The sequence below is a fragment of the Camelus ferus genome, chromosome 5 (assembly GCF_009834535.1).
Source record: "Camelus ferus isolate YT-003-E chromosome 5, BCGSAC_Cfer_1.0, whole genome shotgun sequence".
NCBI lineage: Eukaryota > Metazoa > Chordata > Mammalia > Artiodactyla > Camelidae > Camelus > Camelus ferus.
The window spans coordinates 65,206,992-65,234,858 of NC_045700.1; the positions used below are offsets into that span (position 1 = coordinate 65,206,992).

The 27,867-nt window shown below is 40.2% G+C and overlaps 1 protein-coding gene and 1 long non-coding RNA gene across 2 annotated transcripts; one reads left to right on the forward strand and one right to left on the reverse strand.

Moving 5' to 3' along the window:
• On the forward strand, positions 1-17,602 carry IDH1 (isocitrate dehydrogenase (NADP(+)) 1). The gene is made up of 10 exons (XM_006182120.3): positions 1-164; positions 1,120-1,185; positions 3,653-3,790; positions 6,896-7,187; positions 9,325-9,430; positions 10,747-10,924; positions 11,879-12,030; positions 14,329-14,469; positions 15,166-15,328; positions 16,658-17,602. The coding sequence occupies exons 3-10, from the start codon at positions 3,669-3,671 to the stop codon at positions 16,746-16,748; spliced, it is 1,245 nt and encodes a 414-aa protein (XP_006182182.1). The 5' UTR covers positions 1-164; positions 1,120-1,185; positions 3,653-3,668; the 3' UTR covers positions 16,749-17,602.
• LOC116663727 lies at positions 12,571-27,596 on the reverse strand. Its single transcript, XR_004320015.1, has 4 exons — positions 27,584-27,596; positions 26,012-26,015; positions 25,464-25,466; positions 12,571-12,641 (listed from the first exon to the last, which is right to left on the reverse strand). It is a non-coding gene; the product is annotated as an uncharacterized LOC116663727 (long non-coding RNA).
• Between the last annotated feature and the right edge of the window lie 271 nt (positions 27,597-27,867).

A 27,867-nucleotide genomic window follows, 5' to 3' on the forward strand; every position in this document is an offset into this window, starting at 1 on the left:
AAAGCCGGGAAGGGGTAAAACCCTGCCCTGCCGGCCCGCTCTGGGTTTCCGCAGAGGCGGTGTCAGAAGCCAAAACATCTGGGTCCCAGCTGGGATTGCCAGTGTGTGCGCGTGAGCGTGACTGTGGCGTTCCCGGGTCATCGCCAGCCTACCTTGTCCTGCAGGTAACCGCAGGCTTCGAGGGGAGGCCCCAGGCCCTGGTTTTTAAGTAGAGGCTCTGAGTCTTGTCAGTGGCTGGAGTGGGAAAAAAGAAGGATCTTGGGTATGGTAGGGAGAACTTAGTGGCGAGTCCTGGTCGTAAGGCAGGGAAAATAATCCAGGTATTGGGCATGGGAAAAGAAAATGGGGATGAAGAAGGTGCTAGGTGCCTGGATGTGTTGAAGGCCCGCTCCTGGGCACGGGAGGGTGCATGCGGTGACAAATGGAAGGCCAGGTCTGCAACAGAGGAAAATCGGGCGGTCGGAGGATGCAGGGACGCGTGCAAGACAGTCTTGGGTTTAGGGGGAAGATAACGTGCGGCCTCTGGAACTGGAGGACTTGGGCCTGTGCATCGAACTCAGGCGGCTGGGACTGGCGGTGCGGCAGGCTGGGTGCGTCCGCACTTGGGGGCATGAAGAGGGGCGTTCGCTATGCCGTCCGGTGGGGGTCCGGGGCGGAGTGGGGGTGGAGGAGACCCAGACGCCGCCGGCAGCCTGAGTTCTGGGGGAGGCGTTCTCCCGCCGGCTCCCGGCGCCCGAGGGTTTAAAGATCTCCGCGGGAGAGGGAAGGGCGGGCGGGAAGACCTGGAAGGAGGAACTGAACCAGCTTTGGTTGCAGATCTCTTGCACAACGGCCACAAGGACTTGTCCAGGCCAGGAGGAGCTCGCTGGTCGCAGTGTCCCCTAAGGACGTGCACACCCCAAGACTAGCTAACGCACGACGAGCTTGGGACGCTCCCTCCAGCGTGTGCAAGCAGATACTTTATTTGGAAGGTGCCTGCGGACCTTTGCACCTCTGGATACACTCAGCACTGTACTTTAAACCAGATAGATAAACCTGGCTGCCTGGCCAGTAGTAAAAGCAGCTAAAAGGAGTGCTTTGTATGTTTTATTTTTCTCTTCCCTTTTTGTTTTATTTTAGGAGTTAAACCGGACTCAGCTGAGTCAGCAAGATTGCAAGGCGTTGGGGTGGTTAGAAGTTATAAAGGTGAGATTTGGCCATTTCTCTCCTTTGATGTGGCTACTTTGATACGGCAATGCGGCGTTTAATTGGTCTTGGAGGTTGTTGTAAGAGAACTAGGCAGGAATATTTCCAGCAATAAATTGCAACTGTTTCCTTGTTTCTTTCAGTCTAGAGTCTTCTCTGCAAGGGCCTGATTTTTGTTTGTTTGTTTGTTGGTCTGTTTGTTTTTGCTCAGGAATTAATGTAGTTCATGAAACTCAGCCAAAAAGAAAAATGTAGCTAAAAATTTAGGGTTGATGAAAATAAAACAAGGTGAGAAGCTCATGTTTCTTAAACTGCTATGTCTTAGTCCAAGTTTATTTTCTAGCATTACACAAGTGTGTCAGGAGATTGGAACCAATTGCTGCTTTCAGAATAAACAAACTGGCCCACTGGAAAAATCCTCCCTTTTGAAGTCGTTTCGATGGAGTCAGAAAATCTGAGGGACTAGTGTAGAAAGTGAATTCAATGGGGACTAAAGCCCACCCCATGGAATTTAAATCTAGAAGAAATAAAATAGTATTCTACATTGTAGTAAGCCGGGATCTACAGTAAAGCTTCCCATTTTTTTAGTTAAAAGTGGTGGACATGTAATGGATGAGTACTGTAGAGAAAACCTGAAATGTTTCAGTTATGCATTATGAGATATAAAAAAAATTCCTGCCGAAAATGTGTCAATTGAGAAGAAAATAATTTAAAAAATGATCACTCAGTGTTGAAATTTCAAGTATGATGTATGACTATTAACTGTATTTGCCAGCAAAAAAAAAAAGCCAAGTCATAACTCTTGCATAATACTATGTAGGAATAGTAGGAATACAGCCTTGGAAGTGTATCAAAACTAAGATAAGTTTGCAGCCTCATTTTGTTTTGTTTTAAATACAAGGACAGATGTGACAGTGGAATCAGCATGACTAAATCATGTACTTTAAGCTGTACTTTAAATTAGACTTGAAATTACAAATGGGAAGTCACTGACTCATTCACACCAGTTTGTTCACTTTTTTATTCTAGTTGAGTTCCAGATGGTTCCAGTAATGGTCTAAGGACCCTCCAAAATACTAATACGTAGGATCCTAGAGCTGCAAATTGGGAAGTGAAAATGGGCCTGGGGGTTAGGAGTATATCCTGGCTTCTCACAGGGAACTGAAGCTTACAGCCTACTTTTAAAATTTAAAGGCCAAATTACTTTAGCTCAACTTTTCAAGAGATACTGTTCACAAGCCTCTTACATAATAGTTTTTTTTAGTCAGTTCTCCTGACTTTTCCATATATCTTAAAAGAACAAAAGCAATCTGCAGTTACGTTGCTAGGGGGAAAAAAGTTTCCATCAGGGCATCGTGAAAGGGAACAGATAACCTGTAGCAGGCTCAGGGCCTCCTCTGCCTCGCAGGGATCGTGCATAGGACATGGCCTTTCTTAAAGCACTTTTTTTTCTAAAAAAGGCATTCTTTATTTCTCCCCCACCTCTTCTTAATGGAGGTACTGGGGATTGAACCCAGAACCTCCAGCATGCTAAGCACGCACTCTACCACTGAGCTATTTCCCTCCCCTGACATGGCCTTTCTTTAAACCTCACCCAAAGGCTGCACCCCTTCCCTTTCTGGGAATCAGACTGATTTGTATTCACTACCCCCACATTCCAGGAAGATACCTTTTCCTAGGATAATCCCAGTTCCCTGTCCTACCCACTGACAGCCAGAAGAACAGTTTAGGAGTTGTGATACCAAGGACAGGACAGGGATATGCCCTGGGCAGTAGCCCTTCTGTATACAGATTTATCTAACTCAGAAATCAGTTTTTATTCCGTGTGACATTCCCAGTATCCACTATTGCCTCTAGGAATATATAGTTCCACTTTCATCTTTCATCTTTCACTTTTAAAAAGACTTAAAGTTTTCTTAAAGTGGGTCACTAGAATTTGTTGAATCTCCTCAAAGATAGTTATTTTAACCAAAACAGCCTCTTAAAAAGGGGAAGTAATAGCATACATTCTGCTCATCTTGAGGGCCCAGTAAAAGGAGGAGTTAGATAGAAGTGTTCAAATAAACATGATGTTGTGGAAATAATCTCACTTTATAAGAAACCAACATTCAAGACTGATGATTACATTATCAAGGGCATGTTTACAGGCTCAGGCTCCCTCACAGTCTAGCTGGATGGCCTTGGGAAAGCTTTTTTTTTCTTTTAGCAAAGTAGAATTGGGGGAAAAGTAGAATGGAAAAATAATTTCCATCTTATCAGGGTGAAATCACACAAGAAGCACGTAACACCATGCTTTATACAGAGAATGTGTTCAGTTCTAATGGTTAATGTAATCGTTATTCTTAGCTTTTTATGTAATCGTGCTATTATAAATTGTTCTTTTAGAAGTCACCAAGTTGTATTTTGTTTTTACACTATAATGAAACAAATGACAAGATATGTGTCTTATGTTATTTTCTTCTTAAAGGTTTATTGAAATCAAAATGTCTCAAAAAATCCAAGGCGGTTCTGTGGTAGAGATGCAGGGGGATGAAATGACACGAATCATTTGGGAGCTGATTAAAGAGAAACTCCTCTTTCCCTATGTGGAATTGGACCTGCACAGGTAAATAACTCACTTTTCCAAGTAGCAAACTCAGAAAGCATCATCTATGTGATTTCAGGGTATAAGTGGCTTTTTTACATAGACACAGCTGTATATTGTGAATAAAGCTTTGGGGTGAGCTTATATGCAAATAAATATGTAACCAAACTCATGTGCCCGTGGTGCAGAAAGCCAAATTCTGACAGCATGTATTTATAGGAAAGTAAGGGTTTATCTGCAGGGCGCCAAGCAAGGGAGTGGGAGACAAGTCTCAGATCCACTCCAACTTGGTCTTTCAGTTAGGGGTGTTTTTAAAGGAGAAGAACCAAGAAGCTGGGGTTAACCTTCCTCTCGTGAACTTTCTGTGACATTTCAGAGGGTGGGCAGGTTGTCTCTGGTTTACACCCTCTGGGCAGGTGGTCCATGACTCTGGGGCCTGTTGGCTTATCTTGCCCTGGAGAAACAACCTGAGTTTGTGGTTAATGATGTTATCAACAACAGCAGTTTTAGTCATTACCAGTGTTGTCTACAATAACAATTTAGCCACCTGATTCTGGTTGATTAGCACAGGACTGAGGGCAGAGGAGACAAGCAAGGAATAAAGTTTTGGATGGACTGATTAATCATAAACTCAGTAAGGGAACTCCATTTTAGGGGGACTGGGTTTCAAATATATGTGCAAATGAATCTTTAATTTTAACATAATACTAGAAACACTGAGCTTGTCATTGTTCAGAAGAAAAGAATTATGATGGCAAGATTCTCAGGTCTTTCCAAGCCTCTATTTCCTGTGAAGGTTTTATCTGTGGCCAAGAATAGCACAAGGTATTATTTGTGGAAGGGGAAATAATAAGAATATACCCTCTATTAGTCGGTAAAGTGAATGTAGTTAACACAGTTTTGTACCTTCAAAAGGATAGAGTATTTTCTGTCACTCAGTGAACCTTTTTACCTTTTCATTCCTTGCCTTTTGCCCTTTTCACACAATTGTAGCACAGAAAGGATTCTTGAAGTTATGTAATACAATGCCCACCTTTCAGGAGAAGTTCCTTAAACCATTTGTGTCCTAGAGATTGGATCCTCTGCCCTGTGTGAAAAGTATTTGGAGACAGATACGAAAGTCTCTATGGAATTCTTTTATTTTTTTCCCCTGTGTTTTTCAGAAATTTGCTCATGCTCTTTGTACACTTGAACTAGGTAAAGCCAGAATTTTCACAAGGGTGTTGTGGCTGAAGACTGGCATGGTAAAATCTTCAACAACACATTTTAGCTAAACTATTGGCAACTGTAAGTGTGTTTGCCTTGACCCAGAGTTATTCCTCATACTGTGTACTGGGGACCTATAACTTGTTTGGGTGGAGACATTTAATTCACATGTTGTCATTAGACACCCTTTTTAATTTATTCTAAACAGTCATCACACCTAGAAGGCAAAGAGTCACTGGCTAGAGACTAAAGAATTTTTGGAGACTTAAACAAGTTTAAGTTGTTCCAAAATTGCTGTTATTATTACATGATTGGTTCTTTTTGAGGGGAGTGGAGCGATTCATTTGCTTTATTTCCTGTTAGCTAGACAGTGATCCAGGCCATTTATCCATCCTTTTCTCCTAGAAATGTTAAGAAGAGAAGCAAAAAATTCACTAATTTGCTGGCAGGTTTCTTCTGATGAAGAATGTTTCCTATGAACATGAATACTGCGGACCACACTGCTTGTCTGAGTTAGGAGTAGACATTTGTAGATATTCAGCACTTCCTAAGCCATAAGATAAGAGAGTTGCTGTCTTTGTTAATGTCAATGAAAAAATTAATCAGTAGTTATCTAAGAAAGAAATGGAAAATTTTATTCATCCCAACCTGAGGATTATAACCCAGGGAGACAGTCTCAGAAAGCTCAAGAGGTCAAAGTGCACAACAAAAACTTACAAGTTTTTGAGACGACATATTGACAGTGTACATGGTCCACATCTTAACGTACAAAGCGAGTAGTGGGTCCTCATGACCCCTTATAAGATGAAGAAGGAAGGTTATCTCCGAAGGAGGTCTGGTTAACACAGATGCACAGTACACTCTCCAGGGGAGGAAGGAAGCCCAAACGGTCAAAGCAATTTGGAATTATTTTTATTTGGAAATACATCGTGAGATCATATTCCCTTTTACTTTCCATCACGAGTTGGGAAATCTAAGGGAAGGAAAATACAAGAACTGAAAAGAGAAATCTAGAGGCTTAATGAGTTCAGCAAGTTTTGAAAGCTGAAAAAATTTGAAAAGCTTTTAAAGCCTTGGAGAACAAAATAAACTGTTTCACTACTGTTTTGTTTTTCCTGCTTTTAACTATCACATGCTTTAAGTGAAGCTTTACAGTCCTTTTCTATGCTCTGTGGGCAACCAGCATTCTTTCCTGCTCTGAATAAGCCACAGTCTGGGTATTGGTGTATAGTAAGCTCTAACTCACTGGGGTATATAAAACCGTTGCTGGATTTCATTTCTTATGCAGGCTTGTTTCCAGAGGAAGAAGACTTGCCTAAGATTTAGGGAAAGGTTCATCAGTCGACTAACTGGCATTAATAAATGAGTCATTAGCATTTCTGCACTGTCTTACCTGTAACTCCCACCACTTTAATGCCAAAATACAAGAAATGCTGTAAACTCTTTGACCCCTTTATTTTTAGAGCACAATATTCACTACGGGAAAAATAACGCTTCGGCTTGCATTTTTACACTAACTAGGTAGAAGGAAGTCTGCAGAAAGAATGCTGGTGTGCTGTTACTGCCTCTCTGGTGAAGAGCAGGCAAAGGGGGCAGAGCGTAGTGGTTTTCACTGAGGTTCCTTCTGGACTGCTTCCCAAGAGGCTTAATGGTTCAGCAGGTCTCCCAACACAGGGAGGCGTGGCCCTGTAGTCCAGACTTCCTTGGTGCTCTTTTTCTGATGGCAGCCACCTTCTGTGTCTCCGGTATACTCATGCTGAAAGTTGGCAGATTTGGGTGTATTTGGAGCCTCCACTTTCCACAGCGAAGGGCCTGCATGCCATCACCATGCATAGACCGGTACATGGTGATAGACCGGGGACACCCTCAGTCACCTGTCAGTTTGTCTAAAGAGTTACGCTTACAATTTTTTCCTCCCAGCTACGATTTAAGTATAGAGAATCGTGATGCCACCAATGACCAGGTCACCAGGGACGCTGCAGAAGCTATAAAGAAGTACAACGTTGGTGTCAAGTGTGCCACCATCACCCCTGATGAGAAGAGGGTGGAGGAGTTCAAGTTGAAACAAATGTGGAAATCTCCAAATGGCACCATCCGAAATATCCTGGGTGGCACTGTCTTCAGGGAAGCTATTATCTGTAAAAATATCCCCCGGCTTGTAAGCGGGTGGGTAAAACCAATCATCATAGGTCGTCATGCTTATGGGGATCAAGTAAGTGATGTTGGCATAACTTGATTTTCATATTCTTCTTTCATGGCCCTTGACTGCCCAGCAATTCTGATTTATATGTGTTTTATGTGTAATGGTGTCTACTGCCATTAAGCGAGGTACAAAATTGAGCAATGAATATATATACATTTAGATAGAAGTAAATACAGATAAACTCATAGGTAGGTACCTGCCTCAACACAAATGATTCTTTTTCAGACATGTTTTTTCTTCCTTTATCTTTTTATTAGGTTAAACCATATGATATAGACATTTTCATATAGATAATTTCTTGTGGTTCAAACAAATCAGTGGTTCTCAACCCTGGCTATATAATAGGATCTCTTTACAGGTTTTTTTGGTGTTTTGTTTTGTTTTGCTTTAAAAAAAATTCATCTTCATTCCAGTGCCCAAGCCCCACCCTACAACAGCTAAATCTGAATTCCATGGGTTCAGGCATCCTAAAGCTCCCCGGGTGATTCCAATGTACAGCCAGAGTTGAGAACTACCAAAGATTATATTACACATGATCATTTCCTGCATAAAAGGGAAAACTGATTCAGTAGTTGAAAACAGTCTCTTTTAAAACATTTCTTCCCTCCTTGGGGAAAAAAAAAAGCAGAGTTTCTGTACAAGTGGGCTCATTGCCAATTTAAACAGAAGAGCCACCAACTAAACAAAATAAAAATTCTGTGTTGAAACTTAAGTTTCAGACTTTCATAGAAAGCTGCTTCTTCTGTCTTTAAAAAGCTTTGAAAATAAGAGTCCCTGATGCTGACACCCAGAGGCTTTGATGTAGCCATCCTTAAAAAAAGTGTGGCCGGGGCAGATGACTCTGTCTCGGGCACAGGGTCATTGGGTCAGTCCTGAGGGGTGGCTCCCTTTGTTCTCTCGTGGGGCTCAAACTGTGGCCAGTCCCTTCAGATACCTCCCAAGAGCCCCAGGAGAGAGAATGTAGACAGGAGAGCTACAAACTCGCTAATCCTGGGGACTCTGCTTGACTTGGTGTCTTTTCTTGTCCTTTTCCTTTTTTACTATTTTGGCATCAGTCACTTGGAAGAATGGTCATCCTATTTATTAAAGTCCAGATTGAAAATATCAAACCTCAGGTGGACTCACTAATGACTTACGTGTGTACAAACCTCTAGAAAGCATTTATGGTGTTTTGGTGCCTCAGTTTCTTCCTTTTGAGAAATGAGAAGAAATTACCACCCACAGTAAAGGACTTTATATGTCAGAAGTGTTCTGCATAAAGTAGATACTTAATCTGTATGGTTATCTGTCAGCTCTTTTACCAGCTGCCATTAGTATTATTCTACACAAACATAAACAGATTGTATGGCTGGCATCTGCTGGTGCCTGGCTCTGAAAGAATTCTAATCTAAGCCATTGAAGAAGGTACAAGGCAGTGAAGATATACCAATGCCTAGCATGGGCTGAGCATTAGTAGCGATGATAACCGTGAGGAGTCTGAGCTCTGAAGACAGAGCTAAGGTCCAGTTCCCGATTCTTTTCACCCTAGATGGGTTATCTCCACTACATCACAGTTCCTTCCTTGTAAGATTGATGTAAGGATCAAATGAGGTACTGAGGGATACAAGTTAATCATTTAAAGTGTCTGTCATCTAGTGAGGACTAGGCAGCAGGGCTGTCATCATCGTCTTCAGAGCTACAACTAGCATGTTATCATCCCCCTCCAGGAAGACTTCCTTGACCTCCAGTTTGTGGTCATTTCTCTTCCTCCGTTTTCCGATAGCGTTTTTTATCTACGCCTCCTTTGACGACTGATGGCTCTTAACGTTGCTTCTTACTTTTCTACGTCTTTCCTAGGTTGTAAGCTTTGTCAGGGGAAATACTTTATATTATTCTCTCTCATCCTCTATCTCTGTTCAGAAAACTGCCCCATACCAGGTAGATGCCTAGTAAATACTGATTTCTAATGTGTACTGCCACTAGCGAGCTCTGGGAACTCTCTGGATCTCTATTTCCATCTCTAAAATAAAAGAAGGTTGAGCTACAGTACCCTGTTTTCTCTATGTCTTCCAGCTCTATATTCCATGATTTTTATTCCTTCCTTGTAATTCTTGTTTGGACAGGTTTTAAAATTTTTTTCTTTATACCTTTTTTTCCTTCTACACAGTACAGAGCAACCGATTTTGTTGTTCCTGGGCCTGGAAAAGTAGAGATATCCTACACGCCAAGCGATGGGTCCCCCAAAATGACATACCTGGTACATAACTTCACAGGTATGTATACATCCACCATGAGCTATGTCTTTCTTTTTTTTTTTAACGGATCATTTAGACAACATTATTACTGGTTTTTTAAGGTTAGTTGTGTGACTGCCTAGAAATACAACCTGAACCTACAACATTTCCATAAGACTCAAAATCTAACATAAAAAAGTACCTGGCGTCCTGTGTTATTGATAAAGGCACAAAAGGAATTAGCTACTTAATTGGAAGTGCATATAGATAATTGGAAATACAAGTAGATAATTATTCATCTCTCTTAAAACATAGAGGGAAGATTGCCAGGAATCTGTTTTGTGCGAATTATATAAATTAAACATTAATAACCCCAAATCACCTGTCAGGTAATCCTGCCCTTTGCTCTGGCAGGGTTCGTATTTGAAAATGACTATGCTGTGTATTTGCTGAAGTTTCCTTGTTCTTCTGAGGATTTAGTCTGTGAAAGTTGAATGTTTGTTTTCTGCCTTTTCCTTCCCACCATCCTGCTACTTCTAAGGTCCTTTGTGGCAAATCTCACCCAACAGTTGTTGAAAGAACAGAGGACCCTCTTTCTCCACTGTTAGTAAAGTTGTTAAAAGCACTCAAACAAACAAAAACTCAAAACTCACCTAGGTTTTGTTTTCCTTACCTCTTCTAAATAATAATCACCTTAATGGAATCTCGTTCTGCCAGTTTCAGCGCCTTTCACATCCTGAGCCCAGGCTGACCCTGGGCAGTGGCACAGATTTAAGTCCTATCTTGTAGTAATAACAAAGTTCAAGCAATTAGGAGTTGTGAAACACCAGTGATTACATATACCATAATTATTTCTACCAATGACAGACCGAACTTTCAGTATCCTCTAGGAAATCACAAGAATTTTCATTTAATATTTGAAAAGCAAAGTTTTCTCAATGGCTGAGGATTGAGTGCACGCTTAGAGTTTAAAATACATGTTTGAAATTTTTATAATATGACAAGAGAGTTTAAAAATGATTCACCCCTTCTTGAGTGTATTTCTCGTTCATATCAGTAGTTTTTGGTATTTCAGTATCTTCAGGATCCTAAATACCATGTTTTTCTCATTTATATTGCCCTTTCAAAACAAGTTAGAATATCCTTACCTAGAACTGACTTTCCTCCAATTATGTCTCTTGGGAACTCATGGAGTATTCAAGTTGGAGGCCTGGCTGGGACTTTTTGAAGCCTGGACTCAGACCTGAGAGCTGGGAATTGGGTGTTCTGGTGGTGGCGGATGGATTTAGACCGGTTACTAGTATACCCTATTTATCTTCTTCCTATTTTGTCTTATCGATGTTCCCCCATCACAGAGAGTGGTGGTGTTGCCATGGGGATGTACAATCAAGATAAGTCAATCGAAGATTTTGCACACAGTTCTTTCCAGATGGCTCTGTCTAAGGGCTGGCCTTTGTATCTGAGCACCAAAAATACTATTCTGAAGAAATATGATGGACGCTTTAAAGATATCTTTCAGGAGATATATGACAAGTAATTACAGTTCTTTTTCTTTTTCTTATTTTTCTTACTATTTTTTCTTTTTCTTTTTTCTCATGTAAGCTGGCCTTTATATATAGTAAAGAATTTCCATCCTTATCCCTTTGATTCTGGGACAAATTGAGTGAAAACGATTGCTGTCCCATTAAGGTAGGGGCAAAACTGAGATTTAACAGGAGTGAAACAAAGCTCTTGAGTTGCTTTTAGATGGGAAATGTGTTCTCAGATGAGGGTCCTGCATTTTTTTTTCAGAGCCAGAGTTTAATATTTGAGTAACGGTACCCTGTTAGTGATGGGAAGTTCCAATTTTTCAAACGTGTGTTTCTGGGTTGGGCCCATTTCCATTCTTTCTGAAGTCCATTGTTACAATTTAAAGCTCTGCTTTAGTGGAGTCATTTGAACTTAAGTCTATGCTTATAACAACCTTGGGATCAACGTCACATGAGCACTTGTGAACCTTTAAGATGGCACCCCTCCCTTTGAGGTGCCAGGGCTCGGATTTTAGGTATCTTTCCTCGGGTGTTTTAATTCCTCTTTCCACTACCTGTCTATACCAAACCTAGAAGTTGTCCCAGTTTCCTAAATGATATCGAGCAGTAAAACGGTCTTTGCCCTATTACCTTCCTAAAGTAAGCTTAATCTCAAGAATCTGATCAATAGTGTATTAAAAACTGTAAAAGTAGTATTTGGAACACTCTTCTATCTTGCTTAATCCTCACATGTCTGCAGAGTGGGTGAAATCGCGCTACAGATGGGAAATTGGGGTTTCACAACTAAAAGCTGACTGAGCAGGGATTTGAGCCCCTGCCTGTCAGATCGCTGAATTTGTGTTGCTTCTATTAAAAAGTGCTGCTTCCAGCCCCACCCCCGCCCCTCTGGAGGGCAGATGATGTCCCAGCAAAACCAGTTTTCTTTGTTTATTGTTCTCCTTTCTTTCTTGTTTCTTAGGCAGTACAAATCCCGATTTGAAGCTCAGAGTATCTGGTATGAGCACCGGCTCATCGATGACATGGTGGCCCAAGCCCTAAAATCGGAGGGCGGCTTCATCTGGGCCTGTAAGAACTATGATGGTGATGTGCAGTCCGACTCGGTGGCCCAAGGTGAGGAGCCGGAGGACCAAGGAGGGGGGCTTGGCCTGCAGCAGACAGGTCACACCTCGCTAGCTCTCCTTGTGGGAAGGGGGATTCTGTGGCCCTTTGTTTGTAAAAACATGAAATGCTAGCACCACAAGGCATCCAGGTGCATCTGCTCAGCTGGCAAATAAGAAAATTGAGCTCAGACTGGGTCACTTCTCTCAAGAAGTCAAGAGGCTTCTCTCAGGGTCCCGCAGTGGGTTGAGACTACTGGCTGCAGTGTCAGATGTTAACATAGTTTGTGTCTCAGACCTTTTCCCCAGTTGAAGTTTCACTGCCTCCAACAGGCAGGCCAACTGCCTGATCTGAAAATCGCTCTCTTTTCCCTGCAGACTCGGGCAAGGAGGGGCCAGGGTTGTCTTGTAACCAAGGGGGCTTCCTCCAAGAGCCCATTCATCTGGTGACAGCTACTAATCATGCCCCTTCTGCCAGCCTTGACGGCTGTTCTTGGTAGTACCATTTAGAACACGTGTGTTTACCGCTTAGCTTTAAATACAAGGAACTGGGCAAAGAAGCCCTGTGCTGTTCACAGAAATTCCAGGAACCCTGGGCTTCATGCCAGAGAAATGCTCCCCTCCCTGCTTTCCTCACACCAAGTTGCTCTTCAGCTTCAGTTACCCAGGGCAGCTATGTACACGTGAATCTCTTCAGTGACTGTGTTCTCTTTAATTATGCTTGCTTTTCCCCAGGGAGTAGTACTTTTTCTTTCTCTTATGAAAGTTAATCATCTCCTATTTGTCCGGAAATCAGTAGATAAACCGGTTAAAGATAACTTTCATGTCAGATAAATGAGTTACAACTCCCTTTACCCTCCTCCTGTTTCTCTAAATCCTCACAGTCATTTGGACTGAATGCAGTAGAGGAAAGAGTGTTGCTTTGTGGTGATTCCGTGGTGGGTAAGGAAAACTATTCCTTGTAATCAGAGTTCATGGAAAGGGACCCAAATCATTCATTCCGTTGTTTCTAAATGTTGCTATGCAACAGCAAGAGAGTCATCTCAAATGTAATTGTCAAGTTATAGAGGCTTAAAGGACTTCAGAGAAGGAGTTCTCAAGCGCAGAGTTCAGTGGTGCACTGATAAGATACCTGGCTCTGTGTCTGGGCAGCGCCTGTAGATAAATGTGACCTCAAAGTAGTTAAGCAAACTAAAAAGCACCAGAGCTGTCCTTACATTCGTCCTTCTCCAGAAGCACAAACTACTTTGGACTCACACTAAACATTTAATTTATGTCCTCTATTTTGACAGTGGTACCAACTAGTGTCTCCTAATATTAATAGATAGATTCACTACGGATGTGGCCCTGAATGTCTCCAATCAATAAATATTTTAGACACTACTAAAGCCTCATACCAACATGATGATATGAAAGGAGCGACTAATTCAGTGTAGAAATTTCTAACTATACTCAAAAATGAGTCCAAAAAAGTGTTTATTTACTTTCAAATCAAAAAAAAAAAAAAAAAGAAGAGCAGCCTATTATAAATTTGCATTATTAACTCCATAGCTGCTCATGGGAGATAGCAAAAATGGAGAAAAGTGTTCTTTGCATTTGAGTGTAAAAGAATGAATGAAAGAAGAAAAATGAATTAAAACTTAAAAGTTTTAATGTGACTTAAAAGTTGTAATGTGGTTCTCTGACTAGGAAACCACAGAATAGAATGGTTCTGGTGGGACTGTGAGAGTGAGCAGGGGCGAGTGGGGGGTTCTTTGATCCATCCCATTCTGTTTTTAACTGGCTTTTTCTTCCCAGTCCCAAGAGAGCCCAGGTGCAGCTTGATGGCAACTCATTAATCTTTATTTTCGCAGTACAGGAGAGCATCTGCACATGAGAATAACAGTAACATATTGAACTCTTACTCAGTGGTTACTATTCTAAAGAATATGAATATGCATTTTTTCATATATATTCTTGGATATATGCATAGTCATCTAATTCTCATAACAGCCCTATGAAGGAAGTGTTTTTATTATTCCCATTTTACAGGTAAGAGAACTGAGCCACACTAGCAAGGGAGTCATGGGACTAGGGTGGAATGCAGGTGGTCAGACCATGGGCCCCTCTTCATGGAGCAGGTGCCTCTGAGGTAGATAAGTGAGGAAAATGCACAGTGTTTTCTGAAAGGCAGAATTATTATTGGTGCCTCCTTATGCTCCTGTATATTTTGTCCCCGAGATCCGACAAGATTAAGTCATTTTCTCTCATCCCTGAGACCCAGTGCTCCTCGTGCAGTGGGCTTCAATGCTTCGTGTTCTGCCGCCTACAGGTTATGGTTCTCTTGGCATGATGACCAGTGTGCTGGTTTGTCCAGATGGCAAGACAGTGGAAGCAGAAGCTGCCCATGGGACTGTAACACGTCACTACCGTATGTACCAGAAAGGACAGGAGACATCCACCAATCCCATTGGTAAGATAATGTTTACTGCTACATTGATTTCCAACCAGAGGGTAGAGATCTCCAAAGGGATTCAGACGTGTTCCTTTGGCTGCCTAATCCATTGTGTATAAAATCATCACCAAACAACAGATTTGTTGTACTCATAAGAGCTATGTTAATATGTTTTTTAAAACATACAGAATATATGCTTCTTCATTTTGTGGGAGAATATACATTACAGAGAAGGATGTTATCAACAATCATGCTTTTCCTCCGTTGCAGTGAAATGTCGTATGTGGCTAAGACTCTGCAGCCCCATTGATGGATTCTTCTAACCAGGGTTCAAGGATAGCACTTTAGAAACAGATCACAGCCTAGAAAGAGGAGAGACCAATACAGGCAAGAAACAGAAGAAATTTTGACCTTTCCCAAATTAGTAAACGCCTTAAGCTTCACATACTACTATGTGAATATGTGCTTTTTTAAAGCTCTAACAAAATCCAAAACATTTCCTCTACAAAAATGCAGATTTTTTTTTTAAAGTTTCTATTTGGTAAAATATTTCCAACTCTTCTAAAACTTATAGCCCATATGGATAGCATCCAGTGTAGTCAGTCGCCTAAACAAACAAACAAACAAAACTGTTCTATTTTTGGGAACTGAAACAGGAGTATTTCTAACCAGTATGACTAAAGTGTGCTTTCTTTTTTAATCCCTCTCGTTTAGCTTCCATTTTTGCCTGGACCAGAGGCTTAGCCCACAGAGCTAAGCTTGATAACAATAAAGAGCTCAGCTTCTTTGCAAAGGCTTTGGAAGAAGTCTGTATTGAGACCATTGAGGCTGGCTTCATGACCAAGGACTTGGCTGCTTGTATTAAAGGTTTACCCAAGTAAGTCTAAAATGCCCTAAGCTCTGTGGTCAAATTACCATTTATCCTCACTGGGCTCAGAACATCAAGTGCTTTTTGGAGTTACATGAATTGTTATTTGTCATCTGGTCCAGGGCTCAGCAGATATTATCTGTGAATTGTCAGATAATAAACATTTCAGGTTTTGTGGAACATACAGCAACTATGGAACTTTTCCTCTGTAGCCGGAAAGCAGTCTTAGGTGATACAGAAGCTAATGTGTGTGGCAGTGTTCCAGTCGAACTCTTATGTACAGACCCAGGCTGCAGCCTGGACTGGGTTCAGGGGCCAAGGTATAATTTGCTCACCCCTGATCTAACTGGCAATCAATTGGAGAGACAAGGTTCTGCTTAATTTAACAAGAAAATTATAGACAGAAACAAATGGACCCCCAAGGCTATTTTATTCCACCCTTTTATTTTCTTTAATTTACGGATAAGAAAAGTAAGCAGTACAAGTATGAGATGTCCTGTTGCTCATAGTCCCTTCCTTAGTATCTATAGCCAGTAGTCAGATACTCGAGGACACATGTATTGGCCCGGACTTTTCTAAGAACATGGTGGCCCACATCCCAGCTGGATTAGCTGCTGATCAGGGATTCCTCCCTCAAAGTTAGAGTTGGCTACTATGACTCAAGGAACAATACTAAAATCTAACATCAATCCCATGTCCCAACCGTGTGTCCTCAGAAACCTCCATTAGGGTCAGTACACCTCAGTAATAGGGATATACTCAGTTACTACATCTTTCTTATCTTAAATTTCCAGCAAGAATACAGTGTTTGAAATGTTCCTATTGGGGTGTTACCTTTAAGCCTATTTGAATAGGAGCCTGTCGGCAGGATTATGAAGGCCTATCCATTGTCTTTTGTTTTTTAAGTAAGACAAAGGTAGAAATAAGAGCACTACAACTTTTTTTGAAGACATGTGACAGTTTGTGGGGATGTATGTAAAGCATGACCATACCCTGGATAGGTTTTGTTATTTTTAAGGAGGTACAAGAAATGGGCTGATTTCAGTCTCCCAGGCATTAGTCTGAACTGAAGCTCTGGGGTCGTTTCACCCTCAAAGCTACAAGGCCAGGAACCTCCTGTGAATGTGTGTGTGCCCAGCCTCTACTGCAGACTGCCCGTAGCCTGGGTCAGCCCCGAGGACCTGGAGCACAGTCATCGGCCATCAGCTTGTAGCTTGTTAACATTCATCAGTTTTCTTCTAGAAATAAGTAGAACACTACTTGAGGTAGCATCTCTAGGACTTTTCCTATCAGATCAGAGACAAACTAAATTTCCTTCTTTTCTTTTTCGCCTATTAGTGTGCAGCGTTCTGACTACTTGAATACATTTGAGTTCCTGGACAAACTCGGAGAAAACTTGAAGATAAAACTAGCTCAGGCCAAACTGTAAGGGCATTCCTAGGCTTGGGAGGCTAAGTGGGGTTTTTTTTGGTAACTAGTTCCACTGGTTTACATTTCTCTGTATAACACTCAAGGGCAAAGGCAAAATCAATTTTGTAATTTCTTTAGAAGCCAGAGTTTATCTTTTCTATAAGTTTACAGCCTTTTTCTTATCCGTACAGTTATGCCACCTTTGTGAATGTGGCAGGGAACTTTTTTTTAATTTGATTTTCTTTTCTACTAGTAGTCTAGGAATTACTTTTAGTGTCCATTTGTACTCACTGTCACTTTTTCTCATGTTCTGATATAAATGACCAAAATGAGGAGTGCTTGAAAGGGTAAACTATAGCCATGGTATGATTCCCGAAAATTGTGTAAAGTAGAAATTCATTCCCTTCCCCACTTCCCATGGCCTGTGCAACTGGGTGGGTTTGATGTAACGGATGTCTCACTACGGAAGGTTAGAGCTGTATGTTAAACTTGCACGTGATTTGGAATGAAAAGCATGGCTGTAACTAAAATGTCTTGAAGACACAGTCATTTCTATAAAGAGCTCTAGTTGAATGTTTCAAAAATACTAAATATTTTCGAGCTCACTGAAGAAGCCAGAATAGAAACTACCTAGGAGTTTGTCCTCTGTGTTTGCCTCCTCCTCCTGGCCTTGTGTGGCCTGAGTATGATGCTCCGCTGAACAGCACATTTCATCCAAGTGCAATACTACAAGCCGCACCTTTTTTGCACTTCTGCTGTCCTGTTTTATTTCTTTTATATAAATGGGATTTTTCAGAAGTTGATTGTAAACACTATTCTAGTCCTGTTCTTCATCTAAACTCAGTTTTAATTAAAATTAAGTGCTAATGACTAGTCTTCTGAGTTTTTATTTATGGAGTGTACTTCAGTTGCCAGGCACCATCCTAGGTCCTAGTAAAAAGTCTGCCCTCAGGCAGTTTCTGTGGGGAAAATGGATAAGTAAACAGTGAGATAGAGGTTCTACAGAGAAAGGGAAAGAGGACCAAAGATAGAACAAAAGGGGTGATTATGAAATATTAGGGGATCGACTGTGCATATGCTAAGGAGTTTAGGTATTGGCATATAAGTTAATAGGGAGCCAGTGAAGATGTAAGAAGGGAAGGGGCACATGATCATATTTTCATTTAAAAAGATTGCACCCTGAGCAGCTTTTAGGAAGAATAGGTAGTAGTAGAGTGAGGCAGGGAGTGGTGAGCACAGTTGAGGAAGACAAATTACAAGAGTATTGTCCTGAGGGTGGGAAATGATGATCTCCACTGCGACGATGACACTGCGAGTGGAGAAAACAGGATGGATCCTGAGGAAAGAAAGTTGAATGGATGGGGACTGGTGGGGCCCAGGAGATGTGGGGGTTGAAGTGCTTCCCCAAATTTCTGACTCCACACCTAGAGAAAGGCTGATCCACATCCCAGCATCATCAGTGTATTTGGGGGAAGGAAATTGAGGCTTGAGAGGAGATTTGATCAAGCTGACACATCACATCAGCGGCCATTTTGGCCTGGAGTCCGGGAATCCGTATAGCTGAGTTAGCGCTCCTTCTACTATACCTGCACATGTTCCAGTTTGGGTGGAAGGAGAAAGCATCCCATGAAACAAAATGATGGCATTGGATTGGTTGACCTTGAACAGTCCCTCCAGCACTCATACGTCCTGGGAGTCCATCAGATGAGTTTTTGTGGCACCAAACCCCACTCAGAACAATGTCTTATCAGGATCAGCATTTGGCCAAGAACCAGTTAATGGTCTAAAATAATCAGCAAATGAACAGATGTTGACTAATACAACCAGCAGCTAATGGTTTATTTTGTAACAGCTAGAGGATCGGAATTATTTATCTGGAAAATGCTGCTTAGCATAACATTGAAGGCAGCAGTACAGAGAAGATGGGAGTTCAAAGTTCTCTAAACTGCAAATACTGTTTCTTAAGTGTGATTTTTAACTGAAAATACTTAAAATTTAATCTTAACAATTAGAATCACAGCTCCCTGTATTCTTGCCTGATCCAATCTTTTTGAGACACTTCTGACAAGTGATTTCCCATCCTCCATTTGAGTATTTCCCCCAAATTAAGGGTCTTGTCACTTCCTGTTAAGAAGGAGATAAGATTAGAAAGCAATATAAAAAATATTAAGGAAGACAATATTTATATAAATACTGATAAAAGTGCTGTACTTTTATCACCTCTCTAATATTTTGTTTCATGGTCCTTATTTTTAATATTAGGGAGAATATAGCATCCAAACTGCTAATTCTTCTGGGACAAGAAATTTGAACAACTCAGAATTTGGTTGGTTTCTCAGACTTGGAAATAGGTGAATTTTGCAGACATCGTAACACTCTTTGTAATTTTTAATCTTGATATTGCAAATTTACAGAAAAATTATGAGAGTAGCATGAGGAAATCCCATAATCCTTTACCAAATTTTTACTTTCGTACCATTTTTTACTTCATTCTCTCTTTTCCTCTCTCCATATACACACACTTTTTTTTTTTTTGAACCATTTCAAAGTAATTTAAAGACAGTATTTTGGTAAGTTTCTTTACTGGTATACTGGGAATGACGTTCAGAACCTATTTGGAGTTAACTTGGGTCTATTCTCCATGAAGACATTCTTCAAATGTCCTAAACTATGGCAACTTAAGCAACATCTTTATCTGTACAATAAGCGCTTTAATCCTTGCCCTTTTGCACAGTTGTGACTAACTTAACTGGTTCAGTGATATGGGTTCTATTTCCTCAGACAATTACTGGAAAAGTATCAGGCTGATTCACAAACTCCCAGCTGAGCACAAGAGGAGATTAAAGACACATCAGAGGATGGAATTTTCCTGCTCACCCTAATTCTCTGTTTTGAGAAGTGGTTTGAGCTCACACCTTTCTCAGAGTCTTCAGCAATGGATTCATTAGTGATTTTGTATGTAGAAGTGGTATTCAAGTCTTATCATTTGCATTGTGCATGAGACATTAACCCGTTTGGATTCTTAACTACATATGGAATGCTTTCATTGCTTCCTGTAAGAAACAAGACAGAATGTGATGCCTTCTCAGAGTCAAGAAGACATAATAAGCCTTTCCACTTGAAACAGTTTGCAGGTGGTTATTGTAATAATAGAAAGTGTCAGTCACCCTTGAGGAATAGCAGGCCACTAACTATTTGGCCTATAAATAGCAAAATAGAGATCAAGTCAATGGTTTATCTTTTATGTAGTTAATACCATGTGTTTCTTTAATATAAATGTCGTGTTCAAAGTCACTGATCAAAAATATAAAGCCTGCTATAACTGGGAAGTAATCTGATCTTGCAATAAGTGTTATCATACCCCATTAAGAAGGATCTGTCAACAGCCAATGGCAAGGAGAAAATCTTGAAAGCAGCAAGAAGCCACTTACGTATAAATGATCCTCTATAAAATTAACAGCTAATTTCTCATCAGTAACCATGGAATCCAAAAGGTGGTGGAATGATATACTTAAAGTGCTGGGGATGAAAAAATAGCCGAGACACACTTGAGAATCGTTGAAGCCAGGTGTAAGAATGGCCTAGCACTGGAATGATTTCTGATGATATTTAGATCACTTTTGAATTCCCTTTCTTACTACCAGGATCTGTTCAACCTAAAGATATGTCAATGAATGTGTCCCAGGCTAACATCCAACATCTTATTGGTGTCAGCCAAACATTATTTTCCTGATCTGTTGTATAAAAAAAGTTTGGATTTCTAACAACTTCTAAAAAGCCTAACAACTATTAGCTCTCTGTATTTATATATATCAGACTCAGTTTATATCTATGGCAAACATATTAGGAAGAAATACAAGTAAGCATTGTATAGTCCAGAGTTCTGTACTGTCTATTTTGTTTAATCTCCTTATCAACTTGTTTTTGAGGGTTAAATGATACAGTATTCAGTAGATCTTCTGTCCTGGTAGAAGCTATTTTACCTGTCTTTGGAATGGTAGTACATTAGCTTTCACATTATCTACTCAGCAGTCAAGAGATTTCACTGATTAACTTCAAAATAAAAGAAGAAAATACATTTTAAAGATCTTTCTTTTTGAGTCTGGATGAGTGAATCAGTAAGGAGCCACTGTCAAAAATAGAGAAATCCCATGAAGACTGCTGGTTCCAAGCTAAAGATGAGTTTAGTTATAGACACAATGAATTTGAGATAGGCAGCAAACCCAACTGGAGAATTCCTCACAGCATTTGAGGATGAAGGGTTGAAGTCAGGGCTAGCGATGTGGGCAGTAGCTGAAGTCTTGAAAAATAAAACTTGTAAAGCTCTAAGAAAGAGTAGAAAAATGAGAACAATAGATGGATCAATGATTGCCACATTTAGGAAGCAGGAAGGACAAAGAAGGAACAGTCTGAAACACAGGGGAGGTCAATGTCAAGGAAAGTCAGAGGAAAAGCTAATTCATGTAGAAAGGGCAGGCATTCAGGTAGATATGAGAGAAAGATCTTAGGAAAACAGATCAAGGTGAACGAAAACTGAAAAACTATCACTAGCAACTCTTGACAATCATACTCTAAAAGCCTCCTAACAGTTTAAAATATTTAAATAAATGTCATATTCATTTATATAAGGCTTATCAGATTCCCATCTTCTGAACTGATACACTTTGCCATCTGTGATTAAGACTCACTTGGAACAAAGGCAATAAAATCATTGTCAGTAAGGGAACAAAATAGAGGACATCACATAAGCAACTGAATAAAGTTCTTGTTTTTAACTGAAGTATTGAAGTATAGTTTATAATATTATATTAGTTTCAGGCGTATAACATAGTGATTCAATATTTTTATAGATTATATTCCATTAAAAGTTACTGCAAAATAACGGTTACATTTTTCTATATTGCTGTGCAATATATCCTTTTTGCTTATTTATTTTATACATAGTAGTTTGTATCTCTTAATCCCCATCCCTAACTTGCCCTTCCCCGCTCCTTCTCCCCAGTGGTAACCACTAATTTGTTCTCTATATCTGAACAACTGAATAAAATTCTGAGAAATTTAACTCTCCTGAAACTCCAAACCTGTGCATTCATCCAGCAAATATTTTTTGAGGATCCACTGCATGCCAGAAACTGGCCTAGGCAATGGGCACACTGTGGTGACTTACACTTGACCTCTGCCCTCTTGAAGCTTAATATTACACCAGTTACATAATACCAAAAGAGAGAGGGGCTGGCAAGATGATATATTTTAAGTTTTAAGTCGGCATTTAGGACCCACATTTATAAATTATACAGGCAACTTTTGTAAAACAAATGTAAATCCATTTATGATTTCAATAATTACATCAATTCTTCATGGAGGATCCAGTTTTGTTGTTTATTCAAATACAAAGTAAGTAGGCACTTTTGAAGTTTTAGTCTCAATTGGCATAATTATATCTTAAACATAGTTTTCTCTTTCTGATCTGTGTTAACCTTATGGGGAAAAAAATTAGTTAACATTTTGTTGGTGGGGAGGGTGGACTAGGAAAAGAAATACAAAGAAAAGAGAAGAATGAACACCTGCAGAGTCCTAGATGGTGAAAGGGTGACCAAATCTAGACATAAGTTAGAGTGGTTGGTATACATAAGAATTGTCCCACATAAACTGGAGTTATGGAAAAGTAGATTGTAGACTGAGTTCTATGCAAAATTAATAACCTTAGCATTTAACACTGATAGTCTATAGCATTAGAAAGTAAGTTTATAAATAAATAAATAAACAAACAAGAAAACAAACAAACAAATGTAAAATTAAAAGAAAAAGAAAGTAAATTGTTTTCTGGACACATAGTTTATTGTAAATAAGGTTAACCTATACAAGGTTGAAGTTGCAAGTTTGCCAATAGACCATGTTTCAAAAGTTTGGATAATTCAGTTGTTTGGCACTAGAACACAATTTCCTACAGAAGCAATGTAGTAAGTGTTCAGTTTCTAACTAGGGTAAAAGTTGAGAGAACTCACATTTGTGCATGTGGTCCTTTACATGCATTTGCATTTAATTACCACCACAATCTATCATTGCATTTTACAGGGGTAAACTGAGGCCCAGAGAATAAAAATGATTTGCCTGGGGTTGGCCAGTAAATAGCAGAATAGAGGTCAAAGTACTGTCGTTTTCTGTCTGTGAAACAGAATGTTTCTAAAAACATGAACCATAGGCCTCATGAACCTGAGACTCTCCAGGGGTGTGTAGATCCCCCAGCTGGAAAATTAAGTTGGAAACCCCTGACTGGATATTCAAATGCAGATTCCCGGGCTCCATTTATCGAATTCGACTCTGAAGGCAGGATTCCAGGAGTCTCCAGTTTAAACAAGCTTCCCAGGTTATTCTTCTGAATGCTTAAGTTTGAGAGCCATGGAAGGGAGCGGAGGGGTTAGGAAAAAGCTACCAGGTGTAGTAAATTTACATGAAGTTTTGATTGGCTAATAACAACTATTTACTAAAGAGGATGATAGTAATGAATTGCAAGTAATCCCTAACAGGTACAATTTAAGGTTTATTATTTACTTCATGCCTCTTGTATTACTTACAGGCATTGTATTAGCTACTTTATGCCCCATTGGCAATTTTCCTTTGTAGGAGACTTTCTCTGAGGATCACTATCCAACCCATTGTTTTCAACTTCCTTTTTTCACTTTGGAACCCACAGACTTTCTCAAGCTTTTCTCATGGCTTTGGTGTCACTGCCATTGCTTTAAGAACTCTAGCGGTGGGGGTCAGGAGAGTGGCAGGGCCAGCTGTGGTGCTTTGTAAAACAGGTCATTTGTAAAGCAGGTCTTGATTCTCTAGCTATTGAGCTATTTGTCCCAGTTTTCAGGCAACTCTATATTTTCCCCAGAACCTCCTGGACAAAATGCACATGTGCATTCAAAGCCACCTTGGATGTGAAAAGGCCATTAATCATAGAGACGTCAGGAAATATGCTATGGCAATACTGTTAACAGCTGCAGCAGGGAAATGTAACAGGTTATATTTTAATAGTGTTTTGTGATAACTCAGATAAACAGTGCAAATTGATGATGAAGAAATTGTTCCATCATCTTTATGTATGTGTGTGTGTGTGTGTGTGTGTGTGTGTGTGTCTAGACTACTTTCCCCTGCATCGCTCTCCACCTCTCCCTGTCCCACCACATCAATTTTTTTCCTCTCTCATTTTTTAATTTCTGTCTAGGGATTAAGTATTAGAGACAAAGTTGACTGGGCTGAGTTAGTCATAGTGAATCCCAATTCCAGGACAACCTCCAAAAAAACACAGATCTCAGGCAACGACTAAAACCTAAGGGTTAATGATTTGGCATTTTCCAAAGTCTGAAGTCCTAAGTATTTTCCCAGTGCTTCCTGAGGGCCCCTACGCAGCGCATCCCTGACTTGCCAGACAGCTGCAGTCAGCACTTTTGGGTGAAATGACCCTTCCTTGGTTTCCAACCAGGCATTAACCCTCAAGGGAAATTCAGACTCCCTGGGGGTGATCTCAGGACCCCACACTTCTAATCAATTCTGCCTCCCCTTCTGCCAAATCTTCCTCCCAAAGGTTATCTGCTTGCCTGACCTACAGGGATGCTGAAAGTAACTATGTGGTCAGGAGGTGGGAGTACGGTGGGAATTATACAGTAATTTTTTTTAAATAGTGCAAGGAAAAAGGACTTTAAAGATACTTTGATTTAGCACGCTCTATGCTCAAATTGGGAAAAGAGACAAGTAAGGCCTTTTATAATGCTGTGTATTACAAAATGAAGTGGGCTTCCAAATAGCTCAAATGTTGTTCAAGCAACAGACACTTTCCATAAAAGAATGTTCTTTGTCGCAAGGAGCAGACTAGCACCCACAAATACTTCTACCTTACAGAAGAAAAAAGTGGCTCCCTCTGGGATTGAGGGAGAAGGGGTAACTTAGTAGAACCCTCATTTATATTTAGACTGTACATTTACCTCACAGGAAAACCAGAGGCTAGAGGTCATCTAAGGATGTGCTCAAGATAGAAGCCACTCTGTTGCCAAGCCCTTGCAGCTCACTCTCAGTCTCTGGGGATAAGAGGGGAAGAGTCATTTAGTGTCATTATGGAATTGACCCAGAGCTAAATGAGCTAGTCCCATATCTTGCTTGTCCTTTTGTTATAGTTTGGATACACAGTAATAATAACTGGAGCTAACTAACATTTATTATTAACCTCATATAAGCACTGACCTAGATTCCTCATTTTTACTTATTTCATGCTTGCAATAAACTATGGTGCAGGCACTATTTTTTTTCCATAAATAAATTAAAAACCTGGTGCATAGAGGTGCACAGATCACATTGATGGCATTCCAGTCATCTTTTGTTGTTTAATGAATTATCTCAAAACTTAGTGGCTTAAGACAATAACTACTTTATTGTTACCTCTCTAGAGGTTGACTGGGCTCAACTGGGCGGTTCTTACTTACGAGTCTCACCTGGGGTCTCCCATGCAGTTGCAGTTGGAGGGTAGCTGTGACTGTTTCCTTACTGATGTGTCTGTTGGCTGGGACTCCGGGTGGGGCTTTCCTGCAGAGCCCCACAGTGAGTTCTCCATGTGGGCTGGACATCCAGAGCATTGCAGCTGAGCTCCAAAAGCAAGCATCCCAAGAGGACAAGTGAAAGCTGTATTGTCTTTAAAAAACGAAACAACAGTAATATCAAAACAAACAACTTTTTATTTTAAGTTATTTACAGACTAACAGGAAGTTGCAAATACAGTAAAAGAGTCTCATTGTAGGGTCCACCAACATCTGGCAGATTCCTACCCCAAGGCCCCTCAGGCATCCGGTTGCTACCCTTTAAAGATAACAAGAAACATTCCTTTCCTGGTACATACCTGCCTTAGCCGAACTAACTGCCTTAGATAATGATCAACTATACAATGCCCTGAAGCCAGACCACCAGAACCAGTCTCAGCCCCCTACCAGAGTCATGTAGACCTACCTTTCCAACCCCTTCCCTTCCCTTCCCTATTATTTCAATACCAACCAATCGGAGACCTGTGTACGAGCTGATCATGCACCCTGTGACCCCTTGGTACCTAATGTAACTCCCCCTTATAAAAGACCTCAGCAACCAACCCTGGGTGCACACGCAGGCACTTCTCATCTGTGTGGCCCACTGTTGTCTATGACAACATACCTAATAGACTCCTTTCCTATTTTCATTCTTTGTCTTTGGTAAATTCTTCTACTGCACCCACTGGCCTGCTGAATCCCACAACACTCATGAACCCATCACTCGGCTTCCCCCAGTGGTGATCTTCTATAACTTGTATAACTGACCAATATAACCAGGAAATTAACATTTGCACATTACAATTAACAGGACTATGAACTTATATTCTGTTTTACCAGTTACTCTATGCACTAAATTATGCTTGTATGTGTGTGTGTGTGTTTTTGTTCTGTGCAATTTGATTTCATGTTAACATCCATATAATTACCACCATGATCAAAACTGTTCTACCAAGGGACTCCCTAATGCTATCCCTTTATGGCCACACTCACTCCTCCTCATTCCCATACCTGTCCTTTGGCAACCACTCACCAGTTCTTCAACTCTATAGTTTTATCATTTCAAGAATGTTACATAAATGGAATTGTACAGTATGTAACCTTTTAAGATTGGCTTTTTTCACTACACATAATGACCTTTCTAGATGGGACAGGTCATCAGGAAGACCAAGCCATGATTAGAAGCTTAAAACTTCCAGCTCTGCCCCACCTCCCCAATTCCCTGGAGAGGGACTGGAAATTGAGTTCATGTTCAATTATGCCTATGTGATGAAACCTCCATAAAAATCTCCAATTGGCACTTCCGTGCTTTGAATAAACGTAACAATCAGTTGAGTTCTACCTCCTGCCCTGTGGTGGTAAACGGTAAACCTAGGATGATAATTCGAATCTCTGTTCTTCCATGGCTTGTGTTCATCACTAAACTGCATCCATTTCTCTCTCCAAAAGACAAATTTGAAACTACTCTTAAAACCAAGCTACAGAACTCACCAACCCTTCACTTTAAGTTAGAACCTTGGCAGAAATGAGACTAGGCTCTGTTCAAATATGGTAACAAAAAGTTGGATTTAATCAAGCAAATAAAATAGGAAAAGTAAAGAGTTGAAAGTGAAAAGGAAAGCTAGAGAAAAAATTCTTCCACTAATTTTTTTGGATTTCCCCTCAGATTAACATTTCTATACTATTATCTTATACTGATTACAATAATGGGCTCATTTATTCTAAATTATGTGATGAAGAGGCTTACAGTAGAGTATTTGTCATCTCTGTCATCTTTCTGAATAATGTTCTTTATAGAACCACACTTCAAAGCATTTCTTAGCCAGTACATGCCTTTAGAATGTGGTATAAATTCTAAAAGAAATTGGAGAGGCATTAATAGACTAGGGTAGTATTTATTATTACTTAGAAAGACTGATTTAAGCACACACAAAAATTAGAGCCTAAGTCCAGAAAATTACTTAGCTCATTTACTCTACCAAAGTCCATATTAAAAAAACATTGATTCAATAAAATATTTCATTTTATATCCAAGTAACAGCCATCCCCAGAAACTGTGGTTTCAAAAAAATTTTTCCCTAGAGATTTAAAATGTGGCAATCTAGTAATCTACAGGTTCTCAATCCTTTATATGAAACTTGGGCCAGATTTCAGATATTAGAAAGTTAACAAGGGGTATATTCTGCATATTGCAAACCACCTTCAGAAGGGTCTGGAACACTTCTGTGTATCCAAACACATTAATATCTTTATAGCCAAACATGAATCTTTCTCATTGAATGGAATGGATAAAGACAAGAGCTTCGTGTCAGCCCAGATTAGATTATTTAAAAAAAATTTTTTGCAACTTTCAGAACTTTTCAAGTTTTAAAATTGCTGAGGCACTGTAGATCTGTAAGTAATAATTCATCTCTTCTTGAAGAAAATAATGGTACCTAGCGCTTACCCAAATGTTGCAGACAAATCTTCCTCCACCTGTGTCATCCATTCCCCTCTACCAGCCTCTGATAATGGAGAAGTTAGTTTGGACTCTGATCATCCTTTGAGTACATTCTGAAGCCACACAATCAATGATGCAAC

Coding starts and splice junctions, on each gene's coding strand:
- IDH1 (XM_006182120.3), top strand. CDS start 3,669: ATGTCTCAAAAAATCCAAGGCGGTTCTGTGGTAGAGATGCAGGGGGAT. Junction 10,925..11,878: donor TTTCAGGAGATATATGACAA/GTAATTACAGTT, acceptor CTTGTTTCTTAG/GCAGTACAAATCCCGATTTG. Junction 12,031..14,328: donor GTCCGACTCGGTGGCCCAAG/GTGAGGAGCCGG, acceptor TGCCGCCTACAG/GTTATGGTTCTCTTGGCATG.